General features: G+C 38.7%; 2 protein-coding genes across 6 annotated transcripts in view; both read right to left on the bottom strand.

Moving 5' to 3' along the window:
• The window catches only part of PSEN1 (presenilin 1), a 43,615-nt gene extending 34,675 nt beyond the window's left edge, over nucleotides 1–8,940 (bottom strand). For 3 of the 4 annotated variants that reach the window (XM_039551808.1, XM_039551806.1, XM_039551809.1), the window contains exons 1-4: nucleotides 8,877–8,940; nucleotides 6,102–6,245; nucleotides 4,342–4,380; nucleotides 1,229–1,485 (exon numbers count right to left, since the gene is read on the bottom strand). In XM_039551808.1, coding sequence (XP_039407742.1) covers nucleotides 1,229–1,485; nucleotides 4,342–4,380; nucleotides 6,102–6,185 — 380 coding nt within the window. In that variant the 5' untranslated portion in view covers nucleotides 6,186–6,245; nucleotides 8,877–8,940. The remainder of the gene's footprint in view (nucleotides 1–1,228; nucleotides 1,486–4,341; nucleotides 4,381–6,101; nucleotides 6,246–8,876) is intronic. The other variant, XM_039551807.1, reaches the window with a different exon arrangement.
• A 3,017-nt stretch (nucleotides 8,941–11,957) lies between these two features.
• The window catches only part of RBM25 (RNA binding motif protein 25), a 33,678-nt gene continuing 30,664 nt past the window's right edge, over nucleotides 11,958–14,971 (bottom strand). For both annotated transcript variants that reach the window (XM_039552345.1, XM_039552347.1), the window contains 2 exons: nucleotides 14,575–14,622; nucleotides 11,958–13,523 (listed from right to left, as the gene is read on the bottom strand). In XM_039552345.1, the coding sequence (XP_039408279.1) occupies nucleotides 13,431–13,523; nucleotides 14,575–14,622 (141 nt within the window). In that variant the 3' untranslated portion in view covers nucleotides 11,958–13,430. The remainder of the gene's footprint in view (nucleotides 13,524–14,574; nucleotides 14,623–14,971) is intronic.

The raw sequence follows: 14,971 nt of genomic DNA, 5'->3' as shown, positions 1-14,971 counted from the left end.
GCTGTAGAAGCAACATCTATTTTCTACTAAGGCAAAACTTGAAAGGTGGCATAGTATCATACTAGGCAAATCTGAATTCCTTAGAAGACCTGCATTTCCTACATTCTTAGATTACTACTGTTACCTGCTTTGTAAAGCAGATAAAGCCTGCAACTGCCCGCTGTTCAATACAGCTACTCCCATGCCATGTTTCACTGCCACTCTCCCATGCCACCACTCGTGCTTGCCAGTGCAGCTGGAGTTTCACTTATGGATTCACCATGAAAGGCTCCCTGGTGATTTCAACAAAACAACATACAGGCTCAACTCACTCTTTCCTAAAGAAATACAACCTCCTGGGCCAACTACTTCACTGTGGGGTGGGAAGGCGAGGCAGAGAGAAAACACCATAAATAAAATCTCAAAAAAATAAAATTCTTTGATCAACAACTTCTAAAGTAAAGAACTTCATGTTTTATTGAAACAATTTATGACATGCTTGTATTATACAAACATTTCAAAGCCAAACACACTTTGAATCATTTTGTCTAAATGTTTTCACAGTGGAACATTTAGACTGACTTTTAAGGTCCATTCCAACTCCTTAACATTCTGTGATTCTATGGCTTGCTGCAGTTTCTGACAGGCTCAGTGTTCTTCCTTTGCTCTCTTTCTCTCAAATCAGCTTTCACTTGAATTGGGTTTTTTTTTTTTTCAAAATCAATATTTTACCAAAATCTAAAAAAAAATCTACAGAGACATCTGCCAGGGAAGTTTCTATAACTTCACCAGAAGCGAACCTCTTGAAGTTATATTCCCCTTGCATTTGAATTTCTTTATCAAATAGCATGGGCAAACCAGAACATGGCATATATGTTATTTCATTTACACTAGTAGTTTTGCTACTTTTCCAAAATGCTTGTATTCTTGCATAGTACACATGAAATGGCTTTGGCTCACAACTGAGTTTATTTTATAAATACTACAGAGTATGATGAAGTATTAAAATGAGGACTCGGATTTGAATTAAGCAGTAACAACCAAGATATTATCCCACAAATGTCAACAGTACCCCAAAGAGAAGAGTCTGGTTTCTGGAAGGAAGAGAACAGAACTATCTTTGGACTGGAGAAGGAGAAAATGGAGGCAAGAGGAAATTCACTGCTTGAATCAGACGCCAGCAGAAATGGCAGTTTAAAGAAATTTATCTAAGTCCACTAGAAAGATAGGGAAAAATATTGATACATACAGCTGTCCATCCTTGCGTGTATAAAAGCTGACAGACTTGATAGTTGCAACAACGACCACCATGCAAAGTGTGACAGGCACAAACAGCATAATCACATGTTTTGCCCCATATTTCAGTGTTAGCTCTTCATCTTCTTCTTCATCTTGCTCCACCACTCGCTGAATGTTGTTTTGTGGCTGCCCATTAGTCTCAGACTCGGCATTGTCATTTCTTCTGCGCTCACTATTATCATGGCGACGTCTTTCACTGTTGTCATTCTGCAATACACAAAAACCAGCTTCCTCAGCAACTCTCCACAATCATGTGCTGATACATTAAGCTTAAGATGACCCTGAGGAGGAAACATGTAAGATAGTATTTACTACCAAGAACACTTGCTACAGCAGGGATTTGAACAGTACTAATTAATTGCATCACAGTTATTAAAAGAACAGGAGCACAAGGTCACGTTAGAAACATTTACATTAAAAACACCAACAGTCAAAAGTAGGCTAGTTGCATCTAAGAGCCTGTGTCACCTTTCCTTTAAACAGAATTTCAAAAGGTGAATAAAGGCATCTTTTTCCCTTGGTTCAAACCACAGTTGGTAAAAAGATGCATGACAGTAGAACGCCTGTAACTTGACAAGAATTAACTGTATTGACCCTTAAGAATAATGCCAAACAGACATTTATGATCCCCTCTCCATGAAAATGGCAAGAAAATGTCTACTTCCTTTACTATGTTACTGCCACTACAGCACACTAAGTAGAATATATATTAAAATGGCCTTTCATGAGGTATTGTGTTCTCACATTTTTAGTAAGAATGACACAGAAATGGTGATGAAACTCAGGTAATTCTCAGTCTTTAGAGTGCTATTTGATCCCAAAGTTTTAGCGTGGTAAGTCAAGCACGCCGATTCTTTCTTCTTTCCCAAGGAACCTACAGCCACATCCTTTCACTGACATTGAAGGAATTCCACCACTCTTACCAATAAATATGGAAGAGCTTCCTGTCCTTCCTAATACTGAAACATGAAGGGCATAATACATGAAACATCAAGGGTATAATTCAAACACCAAGACAGTGGTAAACTTCCAATGGAAGCAAAAGCACAAACTGGGATCACCTACAAGTAAATGATCAGGCCTGCACTCCAAGCTCCTTGTGTCACAAATCTTTTGTACCCTCTTCAAGAAGCCCCAAGAGCAGGGAGCATTCACCTTTCATATGTTGTGTGCATATACAGAGGACACAATATGTGAGTGTTCTACGCTTTACCTGTTCTGGACTACAAAGAAACAAAACCATTATCAGGCACTCTAAACAAGCACTAAAATGTGACAGTTCATACAGAACACTAGTTTTTTTAGTGTGTTACCACGTCCAAAATCAGTGCCATACTGTTCAAATTCTAGAGGTTTAATATAGGAGATAAAGAAATACTTTTGTAAGGAATCAAAAATCTTTATCTCATTTCTTCTGCACTGCTTCATGCTAAGTGAAGTAAGTTGACTAAGTGCACTAAAGCAGCATTAGATTAAAATGTACAACAAACTGAAGGAAGATATCTTTTGCAATACTTTTAAAATATCACTCAGTTTCCATAAAATTGATCTGGACATAAGACAGGGCACTGAAAATAACATAATTTGTTTTTCCTTAAGTATTTTTACTCAGGTAGTTTGTTTCCTTAAATGTGCGATGTTGAAGTCCAATTACCTGATCTCACTAGCATTTCCAAACATAACTGCTGACTTGTACCTCATTATTCACTGCAATTTTTCAACAAATCAATAGCAATTTTAGAGATTCTTTCTACAGAATTTTCCCAGCCCCACCCTCAGAAAAGCGAAGACGTTAAGTACACACTCAGAAACTCAGTGGGGTTTTTAAAAGCACTTAAGTGATTAAGGAGCACAAGTCCCTGGACTTTAAACTGTAAATACTGACACTGCTAAAACCCTGGTTGAAGCTTTACAACTTCCCCAACTCATGAAAAATTTGCTTTTACAAAGCAGTACAAAGTAACAATATGCACCAAATGCTCTGCCTATTTCTTCCCTTTTTTTGTGATATCCTCAGGAACAAGCTCAGCAGAGTTTCAAGATCTGTCTTCTAAGAAAATCTGTTTCATTTTTCATTAAGGAAATGGAACGTAAGAGGAGAAAGAAAACCCAAACTAAAATAGTCTAAATTAAACAATTAAAACTAGGACACAACCAGATTTTTAGAGTTACAAGTTTTAACCTTAGTTTGAATTTAGTATCATTTACTTGAAATATAACCTGAAAAAGATGGTGGGTTCAAAATTATTTCTTACTTAATGAAAGATTTATTATAAATCACTTGGCATCTTGCATAAAGTCCTCGCATACAATTATTGAAAGTCAGATAGAAATGGGAGTATGGGAGAATGCAAATAAAGAGATCATGTTTAATTAACCTGAAATGCTGGCTACAACTAAACCCATTTCTGTACAGATTACAGCAGAAATGTAACATTTTTCACTTGGATAGTAAAATACTTCATTTCTCTCAGTCTACAAGAGGACACCAATACACTTAACCATCTAAATAAACTACCTAAGATAATCATAAGTAACACTATAGCGGAGATGAACAGAGCCTTGGAACGCTGCACAAGTGGAGCAGACTGAGTATTAAAGTTTCTGCACACTTGCTGAATGCGTTGCTTTTTCTCTGCTGTAATAACAGTCTTGCACGAGGGAGCACTTACCCCATCTCTGGAACAGAAATATACGAAATAAATTAAAAATCTACAGCTTCACAGAGAAGACACAAAAACAGCTAAAGGAAAAGCCTGATCAACTAAGAACACCACTACAAAAACCTGTATTATCAAACAAAAAGAGAAAAACTGCAAAAATTAGACCTACATGTGTTATTTTATTCCCTTCACTAGTAAGGGACAAAGACACCAAAAAAGACCTTTACATACTAAAACACAGTGCATGAAAATCAGATCAGAATCAAGAGTTACATGAGTTATTCTCTAATTTGCAGTTAAAGCTAGAAAATAAGTTGTCCTTTCAGGCTACTAAAGTGTAGCTAAACGTGACATGCGCGTGCCCCACTGCTTAAAAGAACAAAGTGCACTTATATCCTACCTGATCAGTATTAAACAGAGCAGAGGCCATGGACTCTTGCTGAAGTGGAAGCAAAGGAACAGACTCTTCACTTTCCTCAGACATAGTTAAAAGTGAAAACTCTGAAGCTAAAAAGTCAGTAACACCTGTTGTAACACCGTAAGCAAATGTAAGTTATGAACTACGCGCTTTCAGGTGAATAAACAATATCAGAAGCAAATGATAGTGTTTTTTCCCCCTATCGGGAAAATAGTTAATAGCAAACCCAGACCAATGCTGCCCCTGAACCAAGAGATAAAGACCTAGCATATTTGATAAGAAGTTTTTAGTTATTAAATCCAGATTTATCCATCAGAAGCAGACCACCATTACTGACAGTGGGCATGGACTTAATCAGTTCTCACATACACCACTGATGTTAAAAGGTCATTATGCAGTGGCAGATACTGAAGACTGGGCTGAACTCTTTGTGTGTGACTACAAGAAGAGATGGCAAATTATAGCACTTAGTGATTTCACATGCTGACTGTTAGCCTCAGAAGCTAGTATACTTAAGCAGGAAAGGGCTTTAGTAGGTATGTACAAAAACAAAGTAGATGTGTAAAGGGGAGAAACATCATTACAACTTAGTATCAAAACTACAGTTACTTAATCATGGAAAGGAAAAGCGTAAGTGGCAATTATTCATCAGTACAGTCTGTTAGTGAGAAGAAAATAGAACCCCTTGCTGGTAAGGAGCATCACCAAGTTATATGTAAGGATGGTGAGCCCACAGTTTATCGCTGAGCTCTGCCTTTTTAATCTGGCAGAAGTGTTCAATAAAAATTAATCTCTCACCTGTCCAAGAGGAAAATAAACCTTTTTTATTCCCTCTGAAGTAAAAGGAGAAAGGATGCAGTAGGAAAGTTCCCACTTTTCTGTTTTAATTTTTCAAATGTTCTATATTTTTACTGATATAGCATGATGCTTATCTGAGGACTTTTCAAAATTCTATTTAAACTGCTCAATTGTATAGAAGAGTTGAAGCAGGAATCACAACATTCTCTTGAATTACTGCCACAGACATGGCTACAAGTGGCCCAGCCTCACAAGAGCATTTCTGTCACAAGGAAACCTGATATTCAAGAGCTGTAGCAGGAACAAAGAACAGTGTGCCAAGTCTAAGAGCCTGAGCACCACACCCAAGTAGATCATCTAAACCTGATTTTACCAAAATACATATAGTACAATGGTATAATTTTAGCAACAAGTATGCACTTAGGTCTTTCAAAGCACTCACATAAAATTTCATGTTTTGAGTTCCTCCTCCCCCAAAACCTCAAGAACCATGTGAGCACCTTGAGAATTATTCACAAGACCAGACAGAGCTGTTCTTCCTGCAGAGGAACAGTCCTCCAGCAACAGCAATAACAAAACCCAGGCTTCAAGCTCTACCTAGACTAAAATTAATTCTGTGACTGAGAAACCTGTGAACCAAGCAAACCACAGCCAGGCTAGATCAAGAGAGCTCACTAAATCCTGTAAATGTCAGTGTTTGATACCAGTGTTCTACCCCATTCTTTTTTTTTTTCCTCCTTGATGGCTTGGTCACTCCAACACCTCTTTAAACTGGGGAAGTCTTATCTGTACATAAAAATTAGTTTCGAACATCAGATAGTTTTGCAGCATATTTCTTTTGGCACTGCTTATCACCACAACAGTTCAGAAAGATAAAATTAATCCCAACAAACTATTCATCCCCATTTAACTGCTACCAGGTAGTAAAATTGTTTGTTACATACGGTGTTGCTGAGGTGGGTATCAGGGAAGTTTTCTGTCAGCTGCCCATGCTGAAACTGGGGTAAATGCGCAGACAGCTCTGTCATTGGGACAGTCCTCTGGGAATCACTTATTTCCACTCCAAATGGACTTTTCCTCTTGGGATGCTGAAAGGAAAGAGATGTGTAAAAAGCCTTTGTTCTTAACATGACCAGGTTCTCCCTCCCCTCCCTACTCCAATCTCTGGAGTTCACATAGACCAAAGACAACCATTTTGTATCTAACCATGATACCAGACTGTATCACATCTACTAAGAGGTAATAATAGGGATTTTCCAGCACAAAAATAAGAGCCTCTTAAGTGTTATCAAATTAGTTCATCAGCTACAGAAGTCAGACAGCAACAAGACTAATAATTCAAGCAGTTCTCCATTTCTTTTTGTGCAATAAATGAGAAGCATTCCACACTTGCTCAGAGCAAAACTTCCATGATTTTATCTCATCAGAGCACAATGGTTCCAGGTTGTTCAGTTTTGGATTGCTGATAAATTTAACAGTCATTTTCAAGGATGACTGAGTTACACTTGATTATTTAAAATCCAGACATATCCTTAACACTGTGACGCTGCAAGAGTATCACAGAGTACCTAAGTGCTACACAAGACAGTATTTCAGCTGAGCCTCAAGAACTAACATGCATTCAGTTCCCCGTGTGTACCAGCTACATCTACATAAACATGCCACGTGTAACAGCTTTGTATGTTCTTCCATAAGAAATTCAGATAACAAAATTGTCCTACACTAACTGCGTGAACATGCTCCATAACAAGAGGGGATAAAGCAAGATAGGGGTAAGAGGAAGTTTGACTGACCTAACTAAATATCAGGAAAGAACCCCATAATTTTAAAAGACAATGAGCAGGCCTAGATAAATAATAGGCTTGGTTACACAAAACATATATAATGAATACACCTCAAGGGTGGAGTGCCAGTCCATCCCAAATGGCTCTTACTCCTACCTTGTGCCAACTCCAGCACTCATCAGTCCCCCTTACAGTAAATTTTACTGACTAAAATGGAAGAAAACAAATCCAGGAAAACAATAATATTTTTCTGCTGTTTTAGTATACTCAGCGAATGTACTGAGGGATCAGTACGGAGGACATCACCAAACAAAGCCTCTCACTTTTGGCAGCAGCAAGACACAACTGTTGCAAGAGAGTATCTTACTTAGAGAGATAAGCCTATTTTCATAAATAGAACAGAAGCTGTTTCTCTATTTACAAATAAATATGTATCAAACAAGACTAGGGCACAGTGCTTACTAACTTCAGCAGCTAACTTAGTGAAGCTCACACTGAAGAGCCAATAGGAAGCAACACCAATTTAACAAGTCTAGTGGGAGCATACAAACTGTTTGGAAAAAGAAAGTGAATGTAATATTCACTACAATAGCTCCCTTCCACTTTTGCTACTAAAAATAAGGCACATCTAATTTAAAATATAATTTAAATGTAAGATTAGATGAAAATAAATATGAATTACATTGCTCTTTCTTTTAAAATTTTACTCTAATTCTTTGGTTGGGCTACAGAATAAAACCAATGATGTTTCAAGGCTGCTATTGGTAGAAATTCTCAGTGCCAGGGCAACCACAATGGAAAAAGCTGAGAATTTTCATCCAGATGTGGACTATCAGAACGAGATTTTTCACATAGCAGCATGTCAAAATTCTAATTAAACTACTGGAGAGAAAACCAAAATGAAACACCAATCACAAAATCCTACTTTACAGACTGGTAAAGAAAACCACCAGAAACTCACCAAACAAAAAACCTTCAGCTACTGAGGAGCAGAGAGAACCAGAAGACAGGAAAGAGTAACTGAGGGAAGAGTTACTCCAAAGTTTGAATGACAGACCTCAAAATTTATGATTTGTTAAAACAGTTTCTTTTAAAATTCAAGAGCTCAGAAAATGGATTCAGGACATCTTCCCAAACAACTTTATTTAATATTTCTAAATAAATGAAATTTGTATTTGAATCATAACTATGAATGAATGAAATCTATAAATGAACTGCGCATAAATGGACATAAACTAAAACTTTGCTTGTTTTACCTGAAAAGGACTCACCAAAACATTTTTTTCTAATGAAGCTGTTAATGTTAAAATAGCCTGTCTAAAAAAGTTCCTCCTTGCTTCCTTTGGCTTTCCTAGGTCAGAACAACGGGAGTTACAACTGTCGCTGTCATGCGCTTACATTTAGCCTAATAAACAGAGGTGACACGCAAGTAAGCTCCTTGCAGGAGAGAAAGCAAAGCAAGTATCGATCAGACAAACGCGGCGCGGTTAACCCCTGCTTCCTCCCTCAAGTGAACAGCAAGAAGCAGCTGCCACCGCTTTGGGGGCACCCCCGCCGCCCCGCGGAGCCCGCCCTCAGCCCTACCCCGGCCCGGAGCAGCCTCGTCGCAGCCGAGGCACGGGGGTCCCAGCCCCTGCGAGGCCTCCGCAGTGCTGGGGTTGCGGGTGAGGCCCCGGCCCGACCCCACTCGGTGTCACCAGCTGCCCAGGCCCAGCGCAGCCACACCGAAGCCAGCCCCGGTCTGAGCAGTGGGCGAGCGGCAGGGACCCTCCCGGCCCGTGGGCGTGTGCCGCAGGGCTCGCCCAAACACCGGGCCCGGCCCGCCCCCAGTGGCGCAGCGCGCCCAGCCCCCCCCCCTCGCTGCCCGGCCCGCCGGGCACCGCGCCCTCGCCCGCCCCGCCGGGGCTGCGCCGGCGTCCCCGCCGACAGACGGACCTGCCCGGCGCCCCTTGCCCGCGCTCCGCCGCCGGCTCCTCGCCGCCCGCAGCCCGGCCCCGCTCGCTTCCGGCCCGCGCCCCGCCCTCGGCCGCCACCTCACTTCCGACGGGCGATGCGGAGCGTCCGGCCCGGGGCAGCCGCCGCACCGCACCCCTGCACCGGCTGGGGGCGGACCCGCGGCCGGCCCCGGCAACCCCGGCGCGCAGGGGGCACGAGGAAGTGCCTCGGAAGGAACACGCCGAAAGCTCTGCCGTCAGCAAGTGCCTGAAACCAAAACGCGTGGGTGGGAAGTTTCAGCACTCGCTGAAACTCCAGCAACGAGGAATCGCGAAAAGGAAATCTAGCTTGACCTTTTTAACCTAGTACCAGATAAAGAGAGGTATTACGAGAAAATACACTTCTTGGCTGTTTTAAATGCAAGTCATATATGCCAGTAATCCTGTTTTAAAATGGTCCCACAAAAAAAGGAATTAAGAAAATAACTTGAAGCAATATTTACGTTTCAAAATAAAGACAGTATTAGAAGTCAACATGGTATCTTTTCAAGAAGCCTCTAAGTACAGCTGTGACTGGTTAGTGGAAAAAAAAAAATAACAAAGTCAATTCCAAATTTGAAACTTACCTTGCTATTCATAGTTGAAGGGTAACCCACAATTCCTTTTCGAGTGCATAATCAATTGGGTTAGTAACTTATAGCAAATGCTATGAGACATATAACCACTCTGAATATAGAAAATGTAAAATCTGAGGGAGCATGTAATTCTCCATCTTCAAAACAATGTTGTATTTCAGTATCTGACTATGCTATAGGAAGATCTATGGTAAAACTAAGAGAGACAGAACTATTGCACCTAAAAGGTTTGATGTAAGCATTGCAACACAAATACTGACTTTCAGTAGCTCACAGGCATATGAAATGCATTTAAAATAAGCCATTTTTAGACTGAAAGTGATGTCTAACCATTAATCAAATAAAACTACTTGTAATTTAAAAGGGGAAAACACCCAAACAAAAAACTCAACCAACTAAACATGGGCATACAGCTGTACCAAACTATCTTCTATTATTTGTATCAGTCTGATCCATGATGAAATGTCTATTAAACAATACCTTACACTCCTCACACGCATGATTGTTTTTAATTCTGTACCCAATGTTCCTACACATGATAATGTATATAATATGAAAAAGTGTGACTCAATGTAAAATGAAAACCAACAGCTTGCAGTTTTCAGCATGTCCATTTTCCAAAATACTATTCCTGCAAGCAGCTATCTAGCAACTCTATTTACTAAGCATGAAAGGTCTACTTCCCTCTCAGTAATAGGAAAGCATTAGTAGTGAGACACAGGAATTCAGTAAGAAGCTAAACTCACTGTTTGAGGCCTTTCCCCTGCCCACATTTAGAGCCATGACCATCTAGCTAGATCATTATTTTCAGTACAGGTTCCTGCTTAAAGAGAATGAAGGAAACAGCCAAGATTAGGAAGACCAAATCAATAGGTCAGCAGGTTAAATACTCTTAAGAACAAAAAAAGTCTCGCACCAGCTTAAATATAACAATATATAATTCTTGCTGATGGATCTTACTTGCTCCTTGCTTCCCATTTCTTTTCAATGCATATTAATAAAGAAAAATGATACTTCAGATTTTGCACTTACATATTCCAAACACTGAATGGCAGTTGCACAAAATGATTATCAGGAGAATAAGAGCATGTGTCATGTCAAGTTTTAAAGCCTTACTCCACAGTACGGTCCAGATAAACAAGTACATCCAGTCCTGCTGTGTAAATAGTGGTATTTTTTCACTACACAGTATGTGGAACTTCTGGAGTACCTCCCTCACAGTATGGGTGGTACTATGGCATGATGCACTGAGTACCTGGTGGCAACATACATACTTTACTCATGTATCTCATTTGGAGCATACTCCCGATCTGTGCATTCATTAACATAACACAGTGTATTAAATCATACCTCCAGACAGTGAACTGTTGTAATACTGGCAAAAAAGGCTTTTTCTACCCCAGATTTTCCAAATTTATCTTGAAATAATTCTGTTACTGCATGTTGATAATACATAATCTGTGTTCTACTCCCCAGCACCACTGACACACAAAAAATATAATATCACTGAGACATAATAACAGTAATTTGACTAAGAGGTAAAAGTAGAAGTGACTTTATACTTGCATTCTGAAAAATGAAAAGCTGGTAAGCCAAACCAGAGTTCATCTAGTGAACATTCCTTTCTTATTCCTCTACTGAAGAAAATCTCAACTTCTACAAAATTGTTTTGATGATATCACAATGATTCTATATACTTATTAACACTCCAGCTTAAAGTCTACATGTCTTTCTCATCCAGGCACCTTCGGTCTCCTTAGGAAAGGAAGAGTACAAGCTTACATCTATTGCACACACAGCTTTAGTTTAGGACAGAAATAAATGGAAGTTTCACAACTTGAGCTTTCTCTGAAGAATCTGTATAAGGATGTTGGGCAATCTGTCACACAGTGGCATTACAATGTGTTTGTCACATTTGTCTTGCTTAACTACTACTAATGAGAGAGAATGCCATTTACGAGGTCAAAAGGCACTCATGAAGTTCACTCTTGCTATTCTCTGTATTTTCTACTAACAGGGCAAGTTTTGAATTTATTTAGAATTTGAAAACTTTTTGGTAAATGGTAAATGCAGAACTGTATACGGAGAACAGGGATATAATTTCTTAGGGTTGTAACCATCAAGTTGCAGAAAAAATAGGAAGATTGCAACATATAAGCATGCAAACAAAAACATTCTCATGCAAACTCAAGCACAACATACAAGTAACATCTGAGCATGACACTTCAAGTTAAAAAAGAACATTTTGTGGTGTGTAGTGTAGTACCACAGGGATGAGAAAGAACATACTAGGATGATGTCTAAATTTGCAGGCTTCTAGTCATCTGATACAAGCAGGAGGTAGTTTTAAAAAAACCCCCATCCCTAATTTGGGAACACTTGTTGATTCAGTAAGCAGTGTTAAATACAATTGCATGCTGCATAAGACTCCAAAAGAATGTCAACCCTTAAATCAAATATATACATTTTTAATATCTGAAATATTTACATGGTGGAACCTTTACACGATCCCGTTTGTTAAGAACAGTGTTTTCAAGTGTCCTCTCCAGATACAAAGAACTAGTAACTCAAGGTCACAGTTATGTTTTCTGAACAGGTCAACCTGTATCCTTCAGTTAAATACAATATAGAGATACTGGAACACTTTTACTTAATTTGTTTGCTATTAAGAATTGTGTTTTAAAAATTAAAAATAATTTTGAGACAGTTTGCTCCCTGGAACACAGTCCTCCTGCAATCAAAACAGCTCACAGCACATTATAGATTTGACTTCTTACCCAGGTATGAGATAAAAAAAATGCAGTTTACAGTACATGTCATCATTTATACCATATCAGTCTATTTATAAAAAAACATACAAACAAGGCAGGAAAATATTACCCTCTTTTTGTGGACAACAGATGGCATACAGTAGAAAACAAAAGTCAGGGCTAGTTTAACAGTATGGATAAAAACAAGATTTCAGCTTTGTTTGAAAACTTACAGTTTAGTTTTCATGGTTGGTTTTTTTTAAGAGACAGTTACATCCAAACAGGGCTTTTTGTTTGTTTTGTTTCTAAATACTAAAAAAAAGTTTTAAAAAATAATTTCTTTCAAAAAAAGACATCTGATTATTTTGGAGACAGCAGGGATAGTAGGTAAGGGCTAGAATGAAACTGAGCAGAAGAAAAAACCAGAAACCATTAGATAGCACTTACTGAATTTAGGTCCTGCTCTTGTTTTAACTGACTAAATAAAAAACTTCCTGTGATTTACACTTTCTGAGAAAGAAGCAGAGCATCTGCAAGAGATTAAGTTCCCAGCTTCATTAGTAATTCTTAATGGGCAACGAAGTACCAAGACCACTACTGGTTCACATTAGAAAGAGAAGTTTGAAGGAACTCCTTTTCCAGTCAGATGAAGAGATCAAATGAACACACAAAGCTGTTCTTTAAAAACAGCTCAAGATACTTATTTTTAAATCGTATTTTGATCATTCCTTAAATAAAAAAAGGGAAAGTATGCCCCCAAAAAAACACTGATAAACTTGCAGTAAAATCCTTTGTCTTCATCTGTAACTGATATAGTTCCACATTAAGTGCAAATGTTTTGCAAAACAGGGGATTTTTTTTTTCTTAGTATTTACAAGAATCAGAGTAACATAACAAAATTACCAAAGAGCATGTACAGTAGCTGCAGCTTATAAAACATACCGGTAATTGTACCTCGTGTATTATAAAGAGAACCAATGCAGGATTTGATAACTAACTGAGAAGGGTAAAAGGGGCCTCAGAGCAGAGGACAAAAAAATTCACATTTTCTACATAAAAAAATACAGGTCTCAAGTCTCTGAGAACAGAGAGAATTCAATGTCTCTGAACAATGGGGGGGAAAAAAAAAGCCCAAAATTGAAGTGGAACCCTAGAAGCAAGGAGAGTGCTTTATTTCACTAGGCCAATCTTCTTTGCTTCTGTCTCGTATATCAACAACCTCCACATTTTGACTATGAAAACTTCAGCTTCTTCATCTAGTACCTGTAGGAAATACACATTTTATAGATTATTTTTTAGGTTATGCATTCCAGCTATAAAGACTAATTGTAGATACATCAGAACTACAAAGTGCAGGTAGCATAATACAAGTCTTTGAGGGAGGGACTAAAAAAAACTCTGGCAAGTTCATCTGTCCAGCATCAGTAACCAGGCTCTAACTATATACTTGTATAGTGCAGCTGTTGAGCACTTAGAGATAAAGGCAGCAGTAAACTAGTATCCAAAAGTGGTTTGGGAAGAGGCAGGGAAATGGCAGGCTCAGAAAGAATGTAAGAACAGGACATTCACATGTGGTATTTTCCCTTAAATTAACTCCTAATCTCCGCTCATTTTCAGCTTGGAACTTCCTTAGATATTTATTAAACTCTTAATGGATTTCTCTTCCCTGAACTTACTATCTAGGCTTTCTTGAATCCGTACAAACTTCTAGCGTCCACAACATCTCTCAGAAGTTCCCCAAGTCCCTAATAGTCACACCAAAACTTATCTACTATCTTGCACTATGCATGTGGCTCCTACCAACTTTGCCTCCAAGTTTCCTTACAGGAAGAGACTGGACAATTAGTGTTTATTCATCCTTCAGTGTATGAAAACATGGTGGAACAGTAGCATTATTTCATGAAGTCTCTCTCTTCCAACATCAGGCAAAAAAGAGCTTTTACTCTTCTACAGAAAATCACCTTTTGCTCATTAATTAGGAAAGGACCCACTAAACCACTAATACAAATCTATTTAGAAGAACAAGAAGGAACAAAAGTTTTTCTTTCTGATACAGTTCTGTTATTGTTGATTTTGACATCTACTCGTAGGGACAAAAATCTTTGTTCCACATTTCTGAATACTGAGAAATCCTGAAGAGGAGTCAGTAATTTGTACCTAGGTATCATAACTGCAAACTAATGCCTGTGCTAGCATGATGTGCTTAATCATATCTAATGCGTGTTTTCTGTTATGGACTCTTGCTATTTTGCATAATTGACTTCTAGCTTCAATAAAATGTAGAAGGTGTATCAGTTATAGAATTTCTGCTTACCATGGCAACATCATCCAGTATGCTCTGTGGTGAGCTGTGAGCCATAACCTGAAAGAAACAAATGTTTTTAGACTGAAAACTTAGAATAAACCCTATACACATTTTTGGACAAAATCCAGTTATGTCCAAGGAATTCTGAATGCTTTGCACATCCAAGAAGTATTTGCAGTTCATTAGGTTCCAGTAATAGCCGTGGCAAAAATTAGTACTAAACTGCATCAGAATCCATCATAGTGAGTGGTAGCTTACGGCCAATTACTGAGGAACAAGTTCCAGGAAGCTCCAGAGATTCACAGGTCCTGTATTTGCTGGCTATTCTAACATCTCCAATTATGCTTTCTTAATTTAAGGCAAAAGCTTCCCTTCCTTCAACAATAAACTGTTAATGGAAAACAAA

Source organism: Corvus cornix, chromosome 5 (assembly GCF_000738735.6).
Source record: "Corvus cornix cornix isolate S_Up_H32 chromosome 5, ASM73873v5, whole genome shotgun sequence".
NCBI lineage: Eukaryota > Metazoa > Chordata > Aves > Passeriformes > Corvidae > Corvus > Corvus cornix.
This window is presented reverse-complemented; position numbering and strand designations above follow the sequence as displayed.